This window comes from Condylura cristata, unplaced genomic scaffold (assembly GCF_000260355.1).
Source record: "Condylura cristata isolate star-nosed mole 26May11 unplaced genomic scaffold, ConCri1.0 scaffold00005, whole genome shotgun sequence".
Classification (NCBI taxonomy): domain Eukaryota; kingdom Metazoa; phylum Chordata; class Mammalia; order Eulipotyphla; family Talpidae; genus Condylura; species Condylura cristata.
In genome coordinates, this window is record NW_004567106.1 from 44,488,316 (window position 1) to 44,511,218 (window position 22,903).

General features: G+C 46.5%; 1 protein-coding gene across 6 annotated transcripts in view; it reads left to right on the forward strand.

Annotated features, from left to right (window-relative positions):
* The window catches only part of CDHR3 (cadherin-related family member 3), a 125,817-nt gene extending 103,170 nt beyond the window's left edge, over nt 1–22,647 (forward strand). For 5 of the 6 annotated variants that reach the window (XM_012721041.1, XM_012721040.1, XM_012721042.1 and 2 more), the window contains 11 exons: nt 305–476; nt 2,107–2,209; nt 3,118–3,216; nt 5,169–5,395; nt 7,345–7,516; nt 9,046–9,296; nt 11,384–11,565; nt 13,664–13,677; nt 15,855–15,886; nt 17,684–17,732; nt 19,819–22,647. In XM_012721041.1, the coding sequence (XP_012576495.1) occupies nt 305–476; nt 2,107–2,209; nt 3,118–3,216; nt 5,169–5,395; nt 7,345–7,516; nt 9,046–9,296; nt 11,384–11,565; nt 13,664–13,677; nt 15,855–15,886; nt 17,684–17,732; nt 19,819–20,072 (1,555 nt within the window). In that variant the 3' untranslated portion in view covers nt 20,073–22,647. The remainder of the gene's footprint in view (nt 1–304; nt 477–2,106; nt 2,210–3,117; nt 3,217–5,168; nt 5,396–7,344; nt 7,517–9,045; nt 9,297–11,383; nt 11,566–13,663; nt 13,678–15,854; nt 15,887–17,683; nt 17,733–19,818) is intronic. The other variant, XM_012721043.1, reaches the window with a different exon arrangement.
* The last annotated feature ends 256 nt before the right edge of the window (nt 22,648–22,903 follow it).

Below are 22,903 nucleotides of genomic sequence, written 5' to 3' on the forward strand. Positions count from 1 at the left end.
TGAAGGGTCCTGGAGATCAAAGTGAGAACTTTGAAGTGAAGTGAGGAGTCAACTGGGACTTAGGAGTAGAGGAGTGACATGATCTGACGACACTTTCACAGGACCCCTCTGGCTGCTGCTGTGTTAACAACAGTCTGACAGGAGGCAAGGGCAGAGCTGGGACTCCAGTTAGGGGGCTCCTGCAGTAATCTGGCACTTGCTTTGAACTGAAATGAAAACAGAGAGGTCTAATTGAAGGCCTGCATTAGAAGGAACACTCCATCACCATTTGTTGGGCAAAATATTGAATCGTGTCTCTCGCCAGCATTACGGTGCCTGAAAAAGCAGCCAAGGGGAAGATACTTCTGGATCTGCACAAGTTCTGCTTTGATGATGACAGTGAAGCACCAAACAACCAATTCAACTTCACCACGCCATCTGGAGTGGGGAGCAGTGGCAGATTTTTACAGGATCCAGCTGGCTCTGGGAAAATTGTGGTCAGTTAATGGTCATTGCATCACTGAAAGGGCATGGGGGAAGCTGGTCTATCATGCATGGTGCTTTTGCTGCCCCATAGAGAGAGATTTCCAAGGTAACTCCTTCTCAGAGCAGCTGTAACTGACAAACTTAATAGTCACTCTGTTTTCCCCACTTGCTCTTTATTTGACCCAAGTTCGGGGAATGATTTGTTATGCATAGTTGTGCCGAGGGTGCTAAGAACTAGATTCTTTCTTGCATAGCTCAAAGCATGCATGCCTGTTTCTCTGTAATCGAGGGTGCTAAGAACTAGATTCTTTCTTACATAGCATAGCTCAAAGCATGCATGCCTGTTTCTCTGTAATCGAGTTAGTAACTTTGGGTTCAGGCATTTTTGTTTAATGGAGTGCACATTCCTGACCCTCAGAAGTGGGAAGAAGTAGGACCAAGGCTACCAATGTGTCTTGCAAAATTGAGCACTGTAGAACCCGTAGAGGCCCAGGGAGAAGGAGAAAAATGAGGCTGTGTTCGCAGCTCGTTTCCACAAGAAGTCCTTGGGTCAAAAGCAGAACTGGAAGGATGGGTACAAAAGGCAGACAGACGTCAGTGCTGTGAGAGTTTTATGTACTACCTTCCACTGGAGGCAGGTAGGAAAGGAGAAAAAAATGGAAGGGCAGGAAAGGTGGGGGGCATAGTTTGGGGGGACAGGGTCTTTGCATCAGAGCTTTCCTCAGGGAGGAAAGCCGGCAACTGGCCAGGCATCCCCTGTCTTCTTCCTCTCATCCCAAACCTGAGAAAGTCTTACCAGTTTATTCGTGGTGTCAACTAAAAATTAATTTCAATTTTTTTCTGTTTAGGAAATGAATACATGTGCACTGTAGGAAGCATATTAAAGTATTACCATTCCGTGAGAGTAACATTTTGATATAGCTCCTTCTTGTCTTTTTCTTATGCATATATTTTGTGTATATTTCACACAGATATGAGTTAGTATTTTATTTTTTAAAGAATTATTCCCTTTTTTAGTAAGATTTTTATTTATTATTATTTTTTTTTATTTTGCATAGGAGAACTTGGTTGTAGGCCAGAGTTAGGGAGGGGAAGGTGAGAGGATTCACCAGAGCAGAGTGGGGAGCAAAACAGGTGGATTGAAACACACTGCTGAGGGGAGCAACAGGCAGAACAGGAGAGGTCTGCTGTACCATATGTGGGTTAGTTCCTGGCTGGAGATTGAACTTAGGTCATCGAGGCCTTCAAGATAAAAGCAGCAAGATTCAACCCCTAGGCCACCAGGGAGGCTCCTGAGTTAGTATTTAAAATGATGGAAGTGTTCCTGCCTATAGAGTTCTCTATTGTACTAACCTAAAGTCAACTAACCTGAAGTCATGAGCCGATGCTGTTGGCAGTAGTGCTCAATGGATGACTCTGTACACAGATTCTCCCCCCTGGTAAATCCTTCCAAACTCATTCTTTAGCGGTGAGCAAATGTATGTATGTAACTTTTCAAAGTTCCTCATATATATGGGCAAATGTTTTCCAGAAAGGTCTTGCCAAGTTACATCTCCATTAACAGTATATGAAAACATCTTTCTCAGTTCAATAAAAAGGGTCGTTTATCCTGTGTGATCTGATATTTCTGTTTTAATCCAGTTGATTGGTGATCTAGATTATGAAAATCCAAGTAATCTAGCAGTCGGCAATGAATACACCGTGATAATCCAGGTGCAGGATGTTGCTCCTCCTTTCTACAGAAGCAAGTATCATTTTGCTTTATTTCACAAGGCATCATCCTTGATTGGGTAACGACCATTAAAGTACACTGGGCAATAGTAGGAATTGGTTAGGTATTTGTGTTTAAAAGGAGACTTCAGAAAACCAAAAACACCTGAGAGTTAGCCAGCCTCTGTCCTGCACCAAACATGTTTAATCCCTCTCTGAGTCCTTTCTTCTGTGTCCCCTCCTACACGCTGAGGGTCGGCTGCCATCCCCTCCCTCTCCTCTTCCCACTAGTACGGCTCTAAAGCAGAGCTTCCTCTTTCTTAGCTGAATTATAGCACTGAATCTTTTAAGAGTGTCTCTTGTTTTAGTCTTGTTCCTTCCCAACACATCCTCCACATTCCTGTCAGTGACTTTTAGGAAATGCAAATGCCATCCTATTAGTTCCGTGCTGAAAGCCCTTGAGTGTCTCCCTATGCCGTCAAGTTCAAGTTCAAATTCTTTCTTGACACACAGGACTTTCAACTTCTGGCCCCTGTCTAACTCTAGTTTCCGCTCTCATTATTTGCCTCTAAGCACCTCGCCCCTTTGTTTTCCAACTAGGCCAAACAGCTCGCAGTTTTCCTGAATGTGTCATGCAATTTTATACTTTAGGCTCCTTGCATATTCCTACAACCCCACCCCAGGCCCTATTTGTCTCGCTCTAATTACCCTTTGAAGCCTCGGTTTGTACATCCTCCAGTTTCTGTAGTGACCTGCACAATGTTCCTCACAAGGCAGCTGCCCTAAGCCTCTTGAAGGTAGGATTCAGGAGGGCCTGTAATCGCCTGTACCCCTATGATCTGCGCAGAACCTGGTACACAGGAGACACTGAAAACATGTTGATTAAATGAATGGTGAGAATAGAACATGGTGTTTTAATTTTTTTTCTATTTCCATTTTTAGATAACATCCACATTTATATCCTAACAAGCCCTGAAAATGAGTTTCCTCTTGTCTTTGATAGGCCATCCTATGTATTTGAAGTGTCCGAATTAAGCCCAGGTAAGCAACAGACAAGACGCAGACCTCGGTGCCCTGGGTGGACTCATTCATCCAGATGCTTGTGGGGCGGAGGAGGGGAGCTGGCTTCGAGAGGCCCCGAGTGGTGTTGTGCACAGCAATTCACAGCTGATTCACGTTTATTGCATCTCGTATTTCTTTTCCAATTGCCCTCACTGCTGAGAAGCCCTTCAGGTGAAACCTAGATTTTGAAGACTGTTGATTAAATTGCAGTTCTCTGAACCCCCTAATTGCTTCCTCATCTCTGTGGCTGACGCTGCTTAATCCTCCCTTTGTGTAGACCAAGTTTTCCCTTGGCCTCCACTATGATTTTTATCCAGTCACTCAAAGAATTGAAATTTAAAAATAGAGGCAAGGTTTCTCCTTTCTAGATTGCCTTCATTTAAAAACAAAATAAAGACGTTTTCTCTCTCCTGTCAGAGGATTCACTGGAGGCCTCTTTGTCACCTTTGCCACACCTCAATTTCTGCAGCTCTCCCCCCAGTAATTATTCCACTCCTGGCTGCAGTTTCTCCCCAGCTCCCCCACCTGGAAGGTGGTAATTTAACATCAGTGTAGTCAGATTTAATACCCACCTTTTTTTTTTATATAAAGATTTATTTATTTATGCATATAGAACTGGGGTACAGGCCACAGGTGCAGGGGTGGTGAGAGGCTTCACCAGAGACAGAGTGGAGAGCAGAACAGGCAGATCGGCGAAGTACACTGCCGAGGGGAGCAGCGGGCGGGTCAGGAGACGTCTGCCCTGCCATGTGCATCACCTCCCTGGCCAGGACTCAAACTCGTGCTATAGCAGCTTTAACTTCCCAGTGCTGCACTTTATTTAACCTGTTGTGCCACCAGGGAGGGCACCTCATCACCACTTTTGAGCCTTTTATTATGCATACTTCTCTTTTTAATAAACCCAAACAATACACCTCCTCTAAAACTATGTCCTCCCCAGCTATTGTCTCTCTCTCTTTTTTTTTCTTTTAAAGATTTATTTATACATTCAGAACTGAGGTACAGACCAGAAGTGCAGGGGCAATGAGAGAATTCACCAGAAACAGAGTAGGGAGCAGAAATGGCAGATCAACAAAGTACACTGCTGAGGGGAGCAGCGGGCAAGACAGGAGAGGTCTGCTGCGCCATGTGGGTCACCTCCGGGTCTGGGGATCGAACTCACATTTAAGCCGCTGCAGCTAGCTTGCAGTGCTGCATCCTAACCCACTGCACCACTAGGGAGGGCCTATTGTCTCTTTAGGATGAATTCCTAACATCAAACTTTAAACACAACCCAAAGGGAAGGTCTGGGAAAAGTGGTGTTTTTTCCTCATATCGTACTCAGTGAATAACAGGTGCACCAGTAATAGCTTCATAACTGCAATTATTGATCCCAAATTTGGGGTCAGGCACTTAGTGCTGGGGCTATGTAGTTGGCTAAGAAAGTGCAATGTATGAGAAGGAACTTTTACAAAACAAGTAAGCCTGACTCCAGCAGCCCCCTCAATGAAATTTGTAAAATAAGCAAATGAGATTCTATTTAAAAATGTATACTCTCTGGACATCAGTTACTAAACTCTTTAAAGTTTTTGCCATCTTATTTTAAGCACAATTCACGCTTATTATAGAAAATTTGTGAAATACAAGACTTTGAGACAACACAGCTACAAAAAGATGTGTGAAGATGTTCTTTGCAGTGTTGTTTATGATGGCATAACAGTTACCGTGTTTGAAGTCTGTAGAAAAGCTTGAATTGTCTTACCCCTCCCAGTACTACTTGGCTCATAGGACCAATTACTTTGTAGCTGCTCATTAGATTAAATTGGAATTTAATAGAATTGAAGATATAAAACATACTGAGTTGAGTAGCAAAGGGAACTCCGAATGTCTCTTCCTGGGTCCTCCACTTACCCCCGAAAGCAGGCCTAATCTCAGATACTTTATCCTTCCAGCTCAAACCCGGATTGGACAGGTGCAAGCAACTGATGAAGACTTCCCCCAGACCAGCGTTGTGTACTCCATCTCTACCGGAGGGGCCAACCCCCAGTACCCAAACATTTTTTGGATTAATCCCCAAACAGGAGAGCTCCAGCTGGTGACTAACGTGGATTATGAGACGACCCCCATCCATGGTCTCAGAATCCAGGCCACCAACAGCTATGACACAAGTTCAGTCAATGTGAGTGGCGCTATCTGGTACATACACACTGGCTAGACTGGTCCAGTTGTGGCTGTATCAAATAAGGATCTTCATAGGGTGCATTCTGCAGATGTGACAGGAAGTGGCCAGTGGTGTCTAGGAGAACACAATTGGATACATATTGTGGTCTCTGGGAGACCAAGATTGACATCTGTATGCCCAAGTTTGTGTGTGACAGGTAGAATGCTGAGTTTGACGGCTAGATGCTGGAAAATAACTATTCTGTGGGACAAACTTTTTCCTGTTATCCTTCTTATCTCCCTTCGTGGGCTGGTGCTGGGATGCATGTTGCCCAAAGTGGGATGTGACTTCAGTAATGCCTGTGTCCCCCAAGTAGTTCTGTCATGTTCCTCCCCCCACCCCCATCCACACCCACCATGTGTGGTAGAGTGTAACATGGTGTGCCCTGTCAAGACTGTGCAGCTTCTCCACCTTTGATGTTCGACTCTAAGTGCAGATCTGGACTCGGCAGGTCTGAGTGGGACCTTTGCCTTTCTAACACTTGCAAGTGGTGCTGGGTAGCTGGTCCCCTGCCACATTGGGAGTAGCAAGGGTTTAGCAGGCCTGTGTTGTCAGTAGGTAAGATTGATTATCTGAGGGCAATCGGATGGCCACAAAGATGGAACTATTTCTTGGTCTTTCCCATTGTAACTAGAAAAGCATGAAGGGGAAATGAACTCAGCTAGTGACAGGCAGCTCCATGTGATCTAGAGAATAACTGCTTCAGAGTCAGGAGACAGAGTTCATTTTTCAACTTTGATCCCAGTTTTCCAAGGGGGGGTCTGAGCAAGGCTTATCTGTGTGTCCCAGTTTCTCTCTCTGAAATGGAGAGTCACCTGATACCCCAAAGCCTGAATAGTCCAGTCCCTCTGATGACTTGCTTTGAATTAACGGGACCATGTTTTTAATGATGTGTGAGGCTTGGCATTGCTAGCTGAGGAGATGTGCTAAGTTGGAGATAATTGTAGTATTTGTTAGGCTGGGTTTTTGAGGAAATGAATGGACTCCACTTTGGGAGCTAACTAGAGTGAACATTTCAATTTATTCCCTGGCTCAGAAATAGCTGAAATCCCTAAATTTCAAAGGTAGACTGAATACGACTCAAAATTTATAAGCTTTTTAGCAGGGTGATGAATCCATAAGTCCCTTTCAGAGCTGGCATTCTCTGATTCTGTGCTGGCAGGTGTCCCAGTCCGTATTCCGATTCACCAGGCATAAAAGACAGCGATGAAAGAGAATAGGCTGACCCCTGCTTGTGGCAGGTTAGCGCCACCAGCTTAGTGTCATGCTAATAGCCCAGATTATAGATGCGATCCTGCATAGACAGGTAGGCTCATTCTGTCCTCATGCTTCTCAGCCCTGCCTGCATATCAGTCAGTTGGAAGCATTAAAAAAAAAAAAAGGGTCTGGACCCCACCCTTCAGAGAGTTCCATTCACTTAGTCAGGGATGAAACTACAGGAATGGAGCCAGAACTGAGAACCACTGGTCAGTCTTCCAGAGCGAAAGATGGAACTTCCAACACAGGAGGGCAAGTTAACAGGCAAGTCCAGGGAATCACAACACGTCCACAATCACTGTCGGAAAGACAGCATTGCATCATCTGGGGACAAGTCCATATGTGCAGGTGCATGTAAATGTTTACACGTGTTATGCACGTGTGTTAATGGCATGGGATTTGGAGGACAGAGCCTGAATTCAAATTTCCACTCTTCAGCTCACTCGCTGAACAGCCTGAGGTTAATCACCTCGTCCATCTACCATCAGTTTCCTCTTCTGTAAGATGAGCATAGTCATATTATGTCTCTCCAGTGAGGTTAAATGAGCCAGTGCACAAGAAGCCCCGAGCTGGCACCAGCACACAGTGAGCACTGACTATTGCAAATGTGCGGTTAGCTGTGAAGAATGACCACTTTCTTGCTGCTCTAGGTGACTGTGAAGATCCTTGAAGCAAACGACGAAAAGCCAGTTTGTACCCCACATTCTTCATTCCTGACCATCCCAGTGGATCTGAAAGTTGGCACAAATATTCATAATTTCAAGTTGACATGTACGGACCTTGATTCCAGCCCCCGGTCTTTTCGTTACTACATTGGCCCAGGTACAGTGCTTGATGTCAACAGCTCTGGCCCCACTCTTGGTGTCTGAGGCTTTAGCTACTGAGAGCATGCAGTGGGGGCCATGCCACTGATGTGGGCACACTGAGTGCAGGCAGGGGAGCTTCGGGTGAGAAAAGGAGGGGTGAGGAGTACACTGTGCCTCCATCACCTGGTTCTCTTTTTGACCTCCCCTTCTCACCTAATTCTTCCCAGACTCCCATATAAGCTGCCCAGAGACCCAAGGAAGGGTGACTCCCAAGAATGTACCACCCCTCCCCAAATTCCCTGATCCATAAATATAATTCATAAAACATAGTAATGTAGTTCCTCATATTTTAAAAACCGAACTCCTTAGCCACCTCTTTTCCTGCAAGCTTGTCGTGGGGGCAGGGCCCACTCTCTGGGTAAAAATGGATTAAGTAGATTAAATGCATTTTGAAATGTGTCCTTAGGAATTCTCTGCTCCATTCATTTTCTCTTTTTTTAAAATATACCATTTTGGGGGGAGGGCTCGGGAAGAGCACCCCTCAATGGAAATTAGACCAAAATAGCTCATCTAATGAAGCGCTGGGGCCAGAGTGAAACCTAAACAAGCAGAGCAATTCCAAGTGAAAAGTAAAAATCCATCTCGCTTGCCTGCTGCGCCCTGGCGGAGCAAGAACTTGAACAGTAGGAAGCCTCTTGAGCAGGCAGTGTCACAAAACCCAGGGGCAGAGACTGCCTTTGCCGAAGATGGAAATAATCCATACTGAGAACCCTCAGGCCGTTATGGAGTACTTGGCAGCTAAGGGAGTAAAAATTGCATCATCTCCTGCTCCATTTACTGGTTTTCAGGCAGTAATGAGTCTGGAGCCACTGGAGGAATGAGCAGGAGCTGCTTGGGAGGGCTGCAGCTCTGCCCTGAGTCCCCTGCGCTGTGAGCCCTAAACCCTACAGGCAGTGGGGGAGGGGATGAATTCAGGCAGACCTGGTACAGCAACCCCTGCAAAGCCAGGAGACAGCTACCTTGGGGAGCTTCAAGGACATCTGTAGTAAGCATGACCAGACCACGGCGTGGGACGCATGGAATAAACGTGGCCTGTGCTAAGAGATGTGGCTCAACCTGCTTGCTGCCCACTCACTGGACTGGGTGTGAATTTCTTCGCTGCCAGATAAATGCTGGATGATAAGACCGGCTAGAAAGGCTCCTACAGGATTATTAAATCTCTCCACCCGACGTTCAGCAAGAGGAAATCCACTCTCGTGGGACAGACTTGCTGTAGTCCTCATGTAGTCCTTTTCCACCCTCATCTTCATTTGCGGTCACACTAGTGGGGAGCAAGCATTTCTTTGTTCTAATGAAAGTTCAGGCTGCAAGCCTATCACTGATCCTACCAGGGGAGGGTCCTACCAGGGGAGAATCCCACCAGGGTTGGATTAGCGTGTCAGAAACAGTCTACGCCCGAGGTGGGGTCGTTTGAGAGAAGACTGCACATGGCATTTCTTCTTTGTTTCTCACTGTCTTTTCTTTTTCCCCCAATATCCTACTTAGGCAACGTGAACAGTCATTTCACCTTTTCTCCCAGCGCTGGGTCCAATGTCACACGGCTGTTCCTTGCAACTCGCTTTGACTACCCTGGTGGGCTTGATAAGATCTGGGACTACAAACTACTTGTCTACATAACTGATGACAACTTGCTGTCGGGCAGGAAGAAAGCTGAGGCTCTTGTTGAAACAGGGACAGTGACACTGAGTATTAGTGTTATTCCTCACCCTACCACGATTGTCACCACGACCCCCGGGGTAAGGGCTTGGACCCAGGCTTCTCAGCTATAGTCCTTGTCATTTATATTGATAGGCCCTTTGACCTAAGAGAGATGTGGGGTGGACTGAAAAAAGCTGTGATATTAGGATGTTGCTAGGAAAGCCAGCCCTGGACTGGATTGACGTCATCTCTGGGTGGTAGATAAAGATCTGGGTGAGATTTTGGAGTTGTAGGACTAATAACTTTTCCTATTCTGATAAATAAGCATATGCATTTATGCAAGGACTTGTGATAGATCAGCTTTGTCTGCCCATGGGGTTTGTGATACAGGAACCAGTTTTCACATCACTATTTGCTATCTTTACTCCCCCTTCCCTGCTTGCTCTTAGAAGCCATTTCAAGTCAGTATCCATGAAGGCAGATGGCTGTCAAGTGCTCTTCTCCATGTCTTTTGAAGAGTCACCATGTGCAGTCAGTATGCCCCACCTTCACTTCTGAAAAATCCTCCCAGATGCTGATTTAATACTATGATATGCCAGTCACTTTGGTGAATGATCCCCAAATGAACCTCTTATGGAGCAGATAGTATAGACCAGTAGTTCTCAAAATGTGATCCCTAGACAAATAGCACAGCATCACTTGTGTTAGAAATACAAGTTTTTTGACTCATCAGAGAATATTAAAATTATCCATCACCCAATATGATCATCATACCAACTGTTGGGGACGGATGTTGAAACCTAGAACTCCCAACCACTTCTGCAGACCTACCAGATTGAAGTCTGGGGGTGGGCCCCAGCCAGCTGCATTTTTAACTAGCCTTCCAAGGGATTGTGACATGTGCTGTAGTTTGAGAGCCATTCCTCAAGCAGGAGACACAGATGACAAACAAAAGTGCAAAATTTTTTTAAAGATTGATTTATTTATGCATGCAAGAACCCTGATATAGGCCAGAGGTGTGGGGGCTGGGGGCTAGAGAATTCACCAGAGACAGAGCAGAACAGGCAGAGTGACAGAAATCCACTGCTGAGGGGAGCAGCGGGCCAGTCAGGAGAGTCTTGCCGTGCCATGTGGGTCACCTCCCTGGCCAGGGGTGGAGCTTATGCTGCAGGGGCTGCAGCACCTTCCTGGTGCTGTCCTTTAACCTGTTGCACTACCAGGGAGGGCCCCATTGTGCAAATGACTAAAATAACTGAAGATTGTAGTCAATGGTAGGAAGAAAATAAGCAGGTGCTATCATAAAACCTTTGTGGCAAAAGAATGGAAACTCTTGAAATCTGCCCATACGATTATTTCCCCTTGACCTGATTTGTCCCCTTTCCTCCTTGTCCTCATCACATCCTTGGTCAGCAACCCCTACTGCAGTGTGCCAAAGGAAAAGTAATCCGACCCTTTGCATGCTACCTGTGACAAATTCTGTTTCACAGCATCTGACCCAGAGCTGGTTAACGATCCTCTCCCTGCGCTTGAGTTAGCATTACTGCGATGAGTGGGGCATATGGCAACTTTAGGGCGTCTGGTGATGTTGGCAACAAGCAGGCTCCCCAATGTAAGGAACGGCCACCTTGCTGGGGCTAACAACATGACCCAGTTGTGACATCTCCAGTCCCGAAATCTCCATGACTTGTTTATCTGTCTCCCACTCTGGGAAGCAGATGCTGAACTTGAGGTTTCACTGTGACAGCAGCCCACTCATCTGGCAGCGCAGTGAGTGAACACTGAAAAGCCTACGAAGTGTTTAAAAAAATTGAGGAAAAAAAAAAAAACATTCTAAGGCTCATGCCTTGCCAGTGCGAGACAATGGCTGTATCAGTCTCTGGGTTATGCCACCACTTCACAGAGGAAAAGAGCCAGTGGAATTTTTAGTGTGGGGGAGGGAGAAGAAAGAATGAAATTGGGCCTGTTGTTGCTTGCTTCTCCATTTCTTAAACTTTCTGGTTTTGACTGAATGGGTAAATGGAAAGACTATAAATAAGGTGACGGGTTTAAGCAGCAAGAGCGACCGAGCAAACAGATGGCCGATTTGTAGAACAAGAGCAAAGAGCAGAATAAACACCCAATACCTGGGAACACTGACTGTCAAAACATACCCCCCATTCTCATCCTCCCCTCTCTCTCATTCAAGCCCAGGATCACCTACCAGATCCTGAAGGAAAATGTTTATTCTCCATCGGCCTGGTATGTGACTTTCATCATCACATTGGGCTCCATATTGCTGCTGAGTCTCCTGGTGACCCTGATCATCCTGGTGGCCAAAGCCGTCCACAGACACTGCCCCTGCAAGCCCGGGAAGCACAAAAAGCCTCTGTAAGTTCCAGGGAGCTGTGTCCTTTCCACCATTTTCTTTAGTTCGCTGTTGTTTCCGGTGAGGTCAAAGAAGCCAAGATAAGAGAAGTGGGATTTTTCTATGGGGTGCACAGGGTGCCTGGAGAAGGAAGAGAAGGAGATCTGAGGGAGGAATCCTTGATCCCTCTGTGCCAGCTTCAGCCCCTGCAACCTGATCCTTTGGCATCTCCCCTCCCCCCACCCCATCCCCTTGCCACCTGCCCCGCCCTCTCAGAGGAATGGGTCTTCAACTTTTTGGTGGCCCCTGGTCTGGATAAAAGCTTCAGGACAACCTGGCTTTCAGTACTGATAGAATATGCTATGCTCTACTGTGGAATATTTATAAAGAAAGGGATGGAATTAGAGGAAGCACAAAAAACTAATAAAGGAATTAGCTTTGGCTCCAGGGTCTCAATTGGGCTTTTGTGCGTCTAAATAGTTGTTCTTTTGCATGTGGCTGCATCTCTCACTTGTGAGGCTGTAAACACAGGTCTATTTCCTCTCCCTTCCATTCTCACCTGCACACTTCCATGCCTCCCTCTCTGACACTCTGCTGAGTGCCTTTCACTGGCAAGGGTGAGGTCCTGGAGTCAAGTGAAGAGAGCACTGAATTGGTACATGCTTCCACAGAGCCCAGTTTTCTTGAGTCTCAGTAGCTGTTACAGTGAGAGCAAGAGCCTGGGTTTGGCACGTAGACAAGGCAGGGGTTCAAACCATGACTACCATTTTCTAGATGTTCAGCTTTGAGCAAATGACAACCTTTGTGAATCTCAGTTTCCTTATCTGAAAACAAAACAAGTAAATGAGCAAATGCAAAGAAAGCAGTTGTCACTGTTCCTGATGTAGAACAAAGCTTGCTATACTAAAGCCGCTAAGTTTTTAGATCTTGTTGCATTTCTTTTTTTTTTACTTCAACTGAGTTCCTGTGAGCTCACGGTTCTGGATTCTAAGTTTAGTTCTACACCCAGGTATCTTGAGATGCTGGATCCTGAATTTCAGAATTTCTAAGTGGCAAACAGAAAGAGTAATAAGGCTCATATGCCTTTTAAAGGTATTTTGAAGCTTACCTAGTTCTGTCAGTAATTTAAAATCTATGGTATGAAAGACTGTGTATAAGTATAAGGCATTAGCATGAAGATGTGCATTGCATTTTGCCATATTTATTGGGGAAGTTCGTTGCTATTGGCAACCTTGACTTCAAGGTAAGAAATCCTTGAGCATCTGTTGAAATTTAAAAAAGGCATTTTTGTTTGGACTACTCACAAATTGATTTGGAAGAAGGAAAAAAAAAAAAAAAACTTGGCTCCAAAAGAGTGAGGCTTAAGCTTATAAAGACGGGGGTTACTCTGTAATGGGATTTGGGAAGAAACTCTTAAAGGAAGTAATCCAATAGCCACAACTCCCATGCAATTTGTGGTTAAATTTTAAATACACACCTTAAACCTGGTTGCTTTAACATACATTCTAAATACTAATTTTGTTCAGCATGTTTCACTTAAAAAAGAAAACTACCTAGCAACTCAGATGCAGACCTGACCTCTCTGGAAAATTAGCTGCCCCTTCCAAATGTTGGCAGCCAACATTTGTCCAATAGGAAAGAATAAAATTAGAGTTCCAGAATTGTGGAGACCAAGATCATCATAGAAAGGGCCTGAGACTCTGAGTCCAGCTCTTCATAAAACAGGAAATCAGTGTTTAACTGCCAGTCCTCAAAACTTCCTGCTATGCGCCCAGCCTTCTGCTCTGCTGGCTACCAGGTTGACAGACAGGGCAGGAAGGAACACTCTCTAGGCCATCTTATGGGGTGGTCCTGCCCCACCCTATCCTGTCATCAAGAGAAATATATTCCCTGGAGTTGCAAAACAAGTCTTCAGACTCATCAAACTCCCAGGACCTGCTCAGCCCCAAACCAGCAGTGACAGAGCTGCTCTATGTAGAGTGGAGGCCATCCCTGGCCTTGCTTTCTGTCAACCCCTGGGTCCCAGACACAGTAATTGTGCAAAGGGCCCCATGATGTCATGTGTGCAGAAAAGCAGTTCACACTCATATTCATTTGTCTCTCCTGCTTCCTCCCCCACAGGGTGAAGAAAGGAGGTATGTACAATGCCTACTTTGCTTGTTATTTTCTATTTATATTTTGATGTTGGTTATTCTTTTGCTTTTGCTTCTTGTTGTACTACATAAAAGAGTTTGCTTTTGGCTCTGGTGTACTACGTAAAATAGTTACAACTCAGTGCTAGTCTGTCTTAGAGGGTTTGTAGCCACATCACCAGCAAGTAGGACGAAACAAGTCAGGAGTAGTGGGAAAGAGGGCAGCTGGGTGCATGGTGCTGTTAGTCCATTGGGTCTCTCCTTTTGGTCCTGCCTGTCCCTCCCCACAGTCACCTCCAGCCAGTTGAACATAATCACCCACTGGTCTGTTCCCCTGCCATTGGGCAAAGTGAAGAATCCCCCTAGACTTAAACACAGGCAGAATTTACTTGCTGCTGCCCAGGGAGGCTGTGGCCCCTCCTGAGGACAGCCAGTGCTCTGTGTTGGACAGATACCTCTCTGTGAAGAACAAGCGATGCTTTATTCTCAGACTGAGATTGATTTGATCCTTTTCGCAGGTTTCTTGGGTCAGGCTCATTTGAATGGGGGACTGAGTACAGTTAGATGAACTGGGAGTGCTGAGTGATTTCAGGGACACAGGTGAATTGAGCAAGGTCCATCTGAACAACCCCAAGCCAGAGGAGATGCCACCACCCGAGCCCGAAAGTTACCTCAAGGAGAATCTGATTGTAGGAAGAGACAACACACAGCATAGGAAAGTGCATTTTTTTAAAAAAGATTTATTTATTTTTGCATACAAAACTGGGGTACATGCCAGAGGTGCAGGGGTGGTGAGAGGATTCACCAGAGACAGAGGGGGGAACAAAACAGGCCAACTGGCGAAGTACGCTGCTGAGGGGAGCTGTCGAGGGTCAGGAGAAGTCTGCCGTGCCATGTGGGGATCCGGAGTGGGGATCAAACTCAGGCTGAAGTGGCTTTGCTTCTCAATGCTGTGCTTTAACCCACTGCACCACCAGGGAGGCCCGGAACGTGCATTTTTTTAAGTGATTGTCTTTTCTAGATGTGCCATACACAAGGCGCATCTGAGCTGGACTAGAAAGCTGATGATAATAGTTAGCAATCATATCAAATGGAATGACCTTAATAAATGACTTTTCACTAAGTACTCCCAATAATGGTTACTTTTTTAAAATGGATGCAAAAAGAAAAAAAAAAAGCCCCACCTTATGAACAACTGTGTCAATCTAATCTTTCTTACGTAGTGTCATTTAAAAACTGGTTTCCTGGGTGTGGGTCTAACAATGAGCTGGAAAAAAGGTAAAAAAAAATATTTTCAGCTCTTCTGGCTCTAGGCGCCCAGGGAAACTCAGGATTGGGTGTAGACATGGCCAAGTTTAAAGGCCATACCTCAAACATCAACCCCCCAAATGGCACAGAAATGACATCAAGAAGCCCTGACCACAAAGAGATGAACCTCTTAAGGGAGTGGACTCCAAGTTCTTAAGAAACATGTGCTTTGCCCAGAAGCACAACAAGAAGGGCCTGCAGAAGGCACAGACTAACAATGCCCAGGCCATGTGTGCACGTGCTGTGGGTCTCAAGCCCCTTGTGAAGCCCAACAAGGTCAAAGTTAACATTCCAAAGGCAGCAGCAGCAAGCTCAGTGGACTGTGCACTTGCCTACGTCACTTGCCCAGAGCTTGGGAAACGTGCTCAGGTCTGTACCGCCAAGACCCCAGGCCCTCCCAGCCGAAAATCAAGGCTCAAGCCGAGGTCCAGGATGGGGCTGCAGTGCAGGTTGCCAAAAGTGCCCAGGGTCCCAAAGGTGCTTAGGCTCCACAGGCACCCAGGCTCCACGAGGCTCTAAAGCAGAGAACTTTGTCTGTCCACGTAAGGATAGAGAACTGTGGTGAGCCCTACACAGCTCTCTCAGGGCCCTGGTGTCTTCCCACATTATTTGCACAAATAAACCTGCAGCAGGATCAAAGACAATTTTTTTTTTTTAGTTCTGTGTTTTATGTGTGTGTGTGTGTGTGTGTGTGTGTGTGTTTCTGAGATGATGGAAATCTGTCCACAAATGTCTACAGACCTAAAATTCCTTGTCAAGTTTGCAATACTGAGTTCTAAGCCTGTTTCGGAGAAATCCCATTGTAAGGGTAGAGTTTTATGGTCAGTTTAGTATCCAGGAAGCTTAACTTTTCCCTCTTCTATTCCCTGCAGGAATGAAGAATACAAGGAGAGAGGCTGTGTTGGTGAGTGTGGCTGGCGCGGGACACCTAGGTGGGTACTGACTGGGGGAAGCTCCCACGCCCCTCCCAGGCAGGCCCTGCCATTGCCTCCTGGGGGTGTTTATCATTCAGGGAGATGCGTGTATTTGGCCACTGGAACAGATTGCTGTGTGACGAGCTCCTGATAGAATTTGTTCCCTCCACTGAACATGTCTGCTGATATATTTGCAGAAGTACTGGGTTTCATAAATATTGAATAGTGGTGTTTATTATCTATACCAGCTCTCCAGGAGAATTGAGTTGGGGGAGAGGAGCTTAAAGACCAGAACTGGGGCCTCACTTTGGAGGGGATTTATTTTGTCTTTACTCTTCCACAACCTTGCAGAAAGGTGATAAAGAGTTCTGCTGGGGCGGGGCCTGGCTCTGCCCACTTGGCCATATGCCTTCAAGGCCTCCCTTGGTCTCTTTAAGCTTCAGATTCCTCATCTGTGAAATGGGAGGGAGAATTCCTCCCTTGAGGTAACGGATGAGGAAATTGTTAAGCCTCGCACAATCACACAATGCAAAATGTTACAGCAAGGCTGGAGAGGCGCCCCTCATCCTGCCTCCTTTTTCTCTTGTACTGAGTCTGATCCACTCATGGCAAGTGATGGAATTTGAAGGGGACTCCCCTTAACTACCTCCCATCCCCCTCCCTGCTCCCTGAGAATAAGTCATTGTTATGATCTAAGACCATAAATTTAGGGAAGATATGCACAACGAAGACAGTGTTCTGGGAGCTTTACTTTGGGCCCATACCTGACTTCCATAAGTATACCCCAGATCTACCATAGATGTCAGCTACCAAGACAGGTAGGTGCCCGGAAGGTGAAGGCGTGGGAAGAGGAGATCTTTTGTCACCTAGGTCTTTTTGCCTAGGGCAGGTCCATTGGTGATGCCTCTCAGAGACTGCCTTAGAAATATACATATTAAATTAATCCATTAAGCCAGTAGATCCCCATGACCTTCAAAATTGGGGCTGCTGAGCTGATCAAGTGAATGAACCCTATAGAGACTCCATTTCTTCTCTCTTTAGTGTTGCGGAGCTCTAGGCAAGTGAGAAGGAGATCATACACATGATGTAAACTGGAAGGTGAAAGGCCCACTAGAGACCAACTCCAGTCTCACCAGAGCTAGGAGCGCTGTGAAAAGGGTACAGGGGTTGACGGTGGGGGCAGAGGACAGATGGCATTAGGCAGAGGTTGGTCCTGGCAGGTGTCACAGAGTGAGGATCAGGGAAGACAAAGAGCACAGGGCTTGGGGAAGGCCAGCCAGGTCCAGATGCGTCATCACCTTGCCCGAGGCTGCACAGCCAGTGCCTAGGTGGGAGCGTGTGAGTGCCCACGGTGCCAGACTTCTCGTGTCTACCTGCCAGATCCCACTGGAGAGTTTGATTTTAGCCTGTGAGGGTGGCAGGTCTGCTTCTCCCTCTCTGCAGCTTGAATGCCATTCACTCAGGAGGCTTTCCTACCTCTCCGAGTCTGGATTGAACATCTTCCCACCCCCACCCCGCTCCCACCTGTTCCCCAGAGCATCCTATATCCAGCGGCCGATAGCCCATCACTGTTGAAGCACCTGCTTGTGGCTCCCATCTGACTGCCAGCTTTGTACCGCAGTAACCACACCTCTCACTGCTGTGTTCCCAGCTTCTAGCATAATACCTGCTGGATAAATAAATGTCCAGAAGGCTCTGGATGAAGAACTGGGGCTGCAGGATAAACAGTCTTGCCTGGAGGGGAGAGTGTAGCGTTATACTTGAAGTTGTCACTTTCTTTTCTTTAGGAAACAATCCAGATGAACACCATCTTTGATGGCGAAGCCATAGACCCAGGTAATTAAGTGATAGTGCCACCCATATTGGTGTTTCTCATATTCCAGGTTGGTTAAGTATAGTCATTAAATCTGCTCTTTTTTTTTTTTAAGATTTATTTATTTATGCATACAGAACTAGGGTACAAGGCAGAGGTGCAGGGACAGCGAGAGGATTCACCAGAGACAGAGTGGGGAGCAGAACAGGCTGCTGGGTGAAGTACACTGCTAAGAGGAGCAGCGGACCGGCCAGGAGAGGTCTGCCCACCATGTGGGTCACCTCTGGGGCCGGGGATCGAACTCACACTGAAGTGGCTGCGGCCAGCTTGCAGTGCTGCGTCCTAACCCGTTGTGCCACAAGGGCCTAAATCTGCTCTTAACTCAGTTTGCCAGTCCATTTGGAGATGTTGCCGTGTATTTCTAGGCTGAAATACAACTTGTGGTCAGCTCTGAACAGATCAGGTGTGCGTCTTCAGAGGTGTTCCATCTGAAGCCTCTGTCTAGCTGCTCTCTTAAAACTCATTTATCAATTTTCAGGGAATCAGAGAATTCAAGAACCTATATATTTTTCTTCCTGATTGGGAATCAACCTCTCTCTACCCCTCTCCTTTCGGAACATTTACAACACCCTCCTATTGATAGTCAGAGATACAGAGAAATGGCAAGATTGGCTTCTTTTTTTCCCTCGATCCAAGCCGAGAATTTCGTTTTGGTCGGCAAGATGAACATAAGGTAAAGCTGGCCTCCAGAGCTCTCATCACCCCCATGAAATCAGCTCCAAATTTAGCTCCTTTACACACATCCCTCTGCTTACAAAGGCTCAATTATAGACGTGAATAAAGGGAAGGAAACCAAATTCAGGGGGCCAGTGTGTTGGCTTCCTGCCACCCTCACATGCAAACCGCTTGCTCCTCCTCAGAAGGAGGATGGCTCCTCTCCAGTGAGAGGCTGCTGCTGCTGCTGGAATTAAATTTCCCTCTATTATTAGGCACTTGTTACCATAATGTGCCCACATTAGCATAAGTGCTGGTGGGAGCCTCAGCCGAGAGGCCACTCAGGCAGGATGGGGATAGAGGAGCAGGGCTGGCCTGGGGAAAAGCTAGAGAGGACCCAGGCCTTAGTTCGTGTGTCTGAGAGAAGAAAAAAGGAAGAAATGAGCCAACTGCTCTAATGTGAACAAACACATCAATTAGTGTCTGCTGGCTCAAACACAGTAAAGATGCTCTCTTGCTTGCATCATCTCAGCTGGGGCCAGATTTGTACGTCTGTGTCGACAAATCTCTGCTAACCGAACGTAAATAAAAATAAAATTGTCCCCCTTACTTGGTGAATTCCTTTTTCTAACAGAGATTTGGGGGTCCCTTAGCAATGTACTTTGTTAATCTTACTGTTCTGCTCCCCTCTCTGTCTCTGGTGAGTCCTCTCACCCACCACACCTCTAGCCTGTACCCAGTTCTATAAGCATAAATAAATAAATCTTAAAAAACAAGTCAGAAAGTAATGGGTGACTTAGAAATGGAACCTAATGTATCCAAAGCTCGTATGGAGTTCAAGATAGACATGGCCTTGTCATCTTTTTTTACAAAAAAAAAAGATTTATTTATGCATATAAGAACTGGGGTACAGGCCAGAGATGCCGGGAGTGAGGACTCACCAGAGACAGAGTGAGGAGCAGAATAGGCAGATCTACTGAAATGCACTGCTGAGGGGAGCAGCGGGCAGGTCAGGGGAGTCTGCCAGCCATGCGGGTCACCCTCTGGCCTGGGATCCAGATGGTGCTGCAGTGGCTGTGCTTTAACCCCTTGCGCCACCAGGGAGGGCCTTGGCCTTGTTCTCTTATGCTTGAGGAGGCCTGGAGGCCCCAAGCCTTTCTATCCAGAGAAGTGTGACATTTGCTGCTTTGGAGGAGCTTAGAGCTCTCGAAAAAGGCAGACTGGTGAAGACGTTGTTCTTCCAAATCCTGTTTGCTACCTCCGTGAGTCTCACCTGGCTGCTTCATCTTCCTGGGAGGTGGGAGGGAGAAGGATAAAACAGGGTGGGAGGAGATGGGAGGGAAGAATCGACTGAATTCTTTCATGTATATAGGCATTCCATATCTCTTTCCTTAGTTACTGGGGCACTCTATGTATTCAACTCAAAAACCGGAGTCAGGAAGTGGAAAGATCCATTAACCCAGATGCCAAAATGGAAAGCGTCCAGTCCCCAACGAGCTGCTCCAAGTGAAGCTGTCCCTGGGGAAGGGACCTGGCTACCGTGGAGCACTGGCCAGGAAGGAGGTGTGCTGAGCCACAGAACACAGGCTGCAGATGCAGGCCCAGGCTTTGGGAACCAGGATGACAAGCCGGGAATCCCAAGGAACTGAAATGCAGCCCTCCCAAGCAGGGCCTGCCCCAGGCCACACAGAGGACAGTAAGTGGTGGTATCTTGTTGCTAGCCTTCAGTGCAGCACAGGGGAGGAGGCTTTGCATTCAATCAGTGCTGCCTCCACCTTAACTCTGTAAGGGACTGGGGTGAGGAAACCGGAAGGGTCAAAACTGTGGGCTGAAGGGCCTTGGGGACCTGGATCTCAAGTGGGATGTTTGACAGACTTTGAAACAAACAGAAAGAGGTTGATCACACATTTGCCTTTTTCTGAAATGACACAAGAAATTAGGTCTCTTAGGGTCTCTGTGCTTCTGATCCACTGGCCCTGGCCCTGTGTTTCTTCTTTACATTGGCTGGTAGGAAGCTCCCCATTCAGTTCACCTTGCGGAAGTGCATGTAAATGTAAAGGATTAGATTTGCATGTGGGTTCATCTTATTTTCCTACCTTCAGTTCAGCAGCAGCTAGAATTCTTGTAAAGTTCAACACTGCATACCTTTGGTAAGTCGCCTCAATCTTTTTCAAAAGAAGCAGAGCCATGAAACAAGGGATGAATGAGTTGTTCATCTGGAAGAAAACAGTAGGTACTTTCTTTAAATTACTTTTTATTGTTGTACCACCTATTCAATAAAGTGTATGGGCCTAAAATAGTCTATGGTAACATAGACTCCTCCCACAGACAATAACTGTTCTGATCCTCAGCAGAGATGAACTTGGCCTTTTCCCAAATCTCATGGTTCCACTTACATGTGCTGTGGTCTGGCTTCTCCTGCTCAGTGTCCTATCTGCTGTACTGTAGATCAGTAGGCCAATGTCTCCTGTGTGTCTTCTTCCATTGTAAAAATATATACGACTGTTTATTTATTCACTCTACCCTTCAGTGGCTTCGTCACATTTTTTGTTACAGCAAGCTACAGCACCATGAACTTGTGGGTGTCTTGGGATGAGCATAAACACTTGTTTCTTCTGAGCATATTCCTAGGAGTGGAATTGCCCAAGCCATTGCTGGAGTCTGTTGAGAATTCCAAAGTTGGTAATGCCAATGTACGCTTCCACCGGCACTGGCAATAATGTCGTGTTCTGATACTTTATATCAACTCTTCGTATTACAGTCCCTTTAATTTTAGTCATCCTGATTAAAATTTCTCTTGAAATGAAATCACTCTTTATTCCTCAAAGCTAAAGCAACATTAACCTCCCTGGCCTGCCTTCCTGTGGTTGAAAGCAACCACAGGGCTCAGTAGAGACACAAAGGGAAGCTCTATTCACCCATATGACTGGGATTCCCCTGTGGGTGTGAGCCACAAGCTGAAAGTAAAGGATACCATGATGAAACGGAAGTGGAACGTTTCAGAGTGTGCCCAGTGGAGACTAAGCAAGCTTGACTTCAGCTCTGTGTCCTGCTCCCCAGCTGCTGTGACCCAACAACTACAAAAAAACCACCAGAAGAGAGTCTACCAGAGCAGCACCCCTCCCCAGTTGGGGAGCCAGATGAGGACATCCTGAGCCCACAGTGACCTGTGGGAGGCAGGCAGAATCCATCCTGCAAATCCAGAACTTCAGAGAGAACAGCTGCTGGTTTATTGTGTGCATATGTGTGACTTCTCAACAAAAGAAACATTTTAAAAATGCCCTGTCCTGGCCTTGATCAGGCGTGATTTATTAATAAGGGTTGGTTGCCAGGGAACTCCCTTGAATAGCTTTAAATTTTGCAAAAGTAGGCAGAGCTGTTCATTTGTGGAGGTTAAAGTGGGTGAAGTGGCTGATTACCCATTTAAGACTCCAGGAGTCTGTGGAACCCCCAGTAAAATGCCTTCCCCAGAAGCGCTCGGCCTCAATGCAAGTACAATGAGGCCCAGAGAAGGCTGAAGGGGGGACCTAATAGCTGTTTATGAGCCCATTAAGGATGATTAAAAGGAGGGCACCGAGCAGCTGTTCTCTCGTCTACTGCGATGGCAGGGCAAGGGGGATGGCGCTTCAAGGCCAGAGAGATTTAAGTTAGGCACAGGGAGGGACTTCCTGAAGGTGGAGTCTGTGTGAAGAGCTGTTTCTTCCCTGGCGATGGCAGAGGAACTACTTGTCTTCCAAGCCTCAAGATGTGAGTCCCGAGGAACCCAAGACATGGGGTCAGGTCTGGCCTGAGCAGCAGGACCCTGCCCTCCCTCACCCCACTCCCCTGCAGGTTTGGTTGATTGAGTCTGAGGTCTCACATTTGCTAAGTTGGAAGCCAAGAACCACGATAAATCTTGTACAAGTTTTCTCACACGTCTCTCCCCAGGCTTTAAACACCTATGCCCCTATTACAACCAACGTTTACTTGCCCGGTTCTGAGTAAGACACGAAGGCCATTAGGACAGGAAGGGATGCCTAATTGTTGAGCGATTGAAAGCCACGCGGTGAGTTCTGAAGGCCGGCTTCCCACTGTGCTTAAGCAGGGTCAGCATCTGCGCTGCTTGTGTCAGGGGCGGGTGTGTCTCGTGAGCAGAAACTGCACAAGGACACCTGCAAGTTTATAGTTCTGTCACTTGCCTTTTTATGTGTTGTGGTGACTGAGAAAACTAAAGCAACAGAATAAATGGATAATGAAAATAATCTTCATTGGAACTTGGTGTTTTTATTCGAAAGGGAAAGTATGTGTTTATACCTCCATTCATTCCATGAGTACTGTAGAGCATTTGCTGTGTGAGGCTGTTGCCTCTTTAGTAAACGCAGCAACTCCAAACCCCTGTCCTTGAGGAGCTTGCATTCCATGTGCTCCAACTGATGTGCCATTCCCAGAAGTTCTACTTTCAGTTCTATCCTGGCAGATGTTTCTCTTGCTTCCTCAAGTG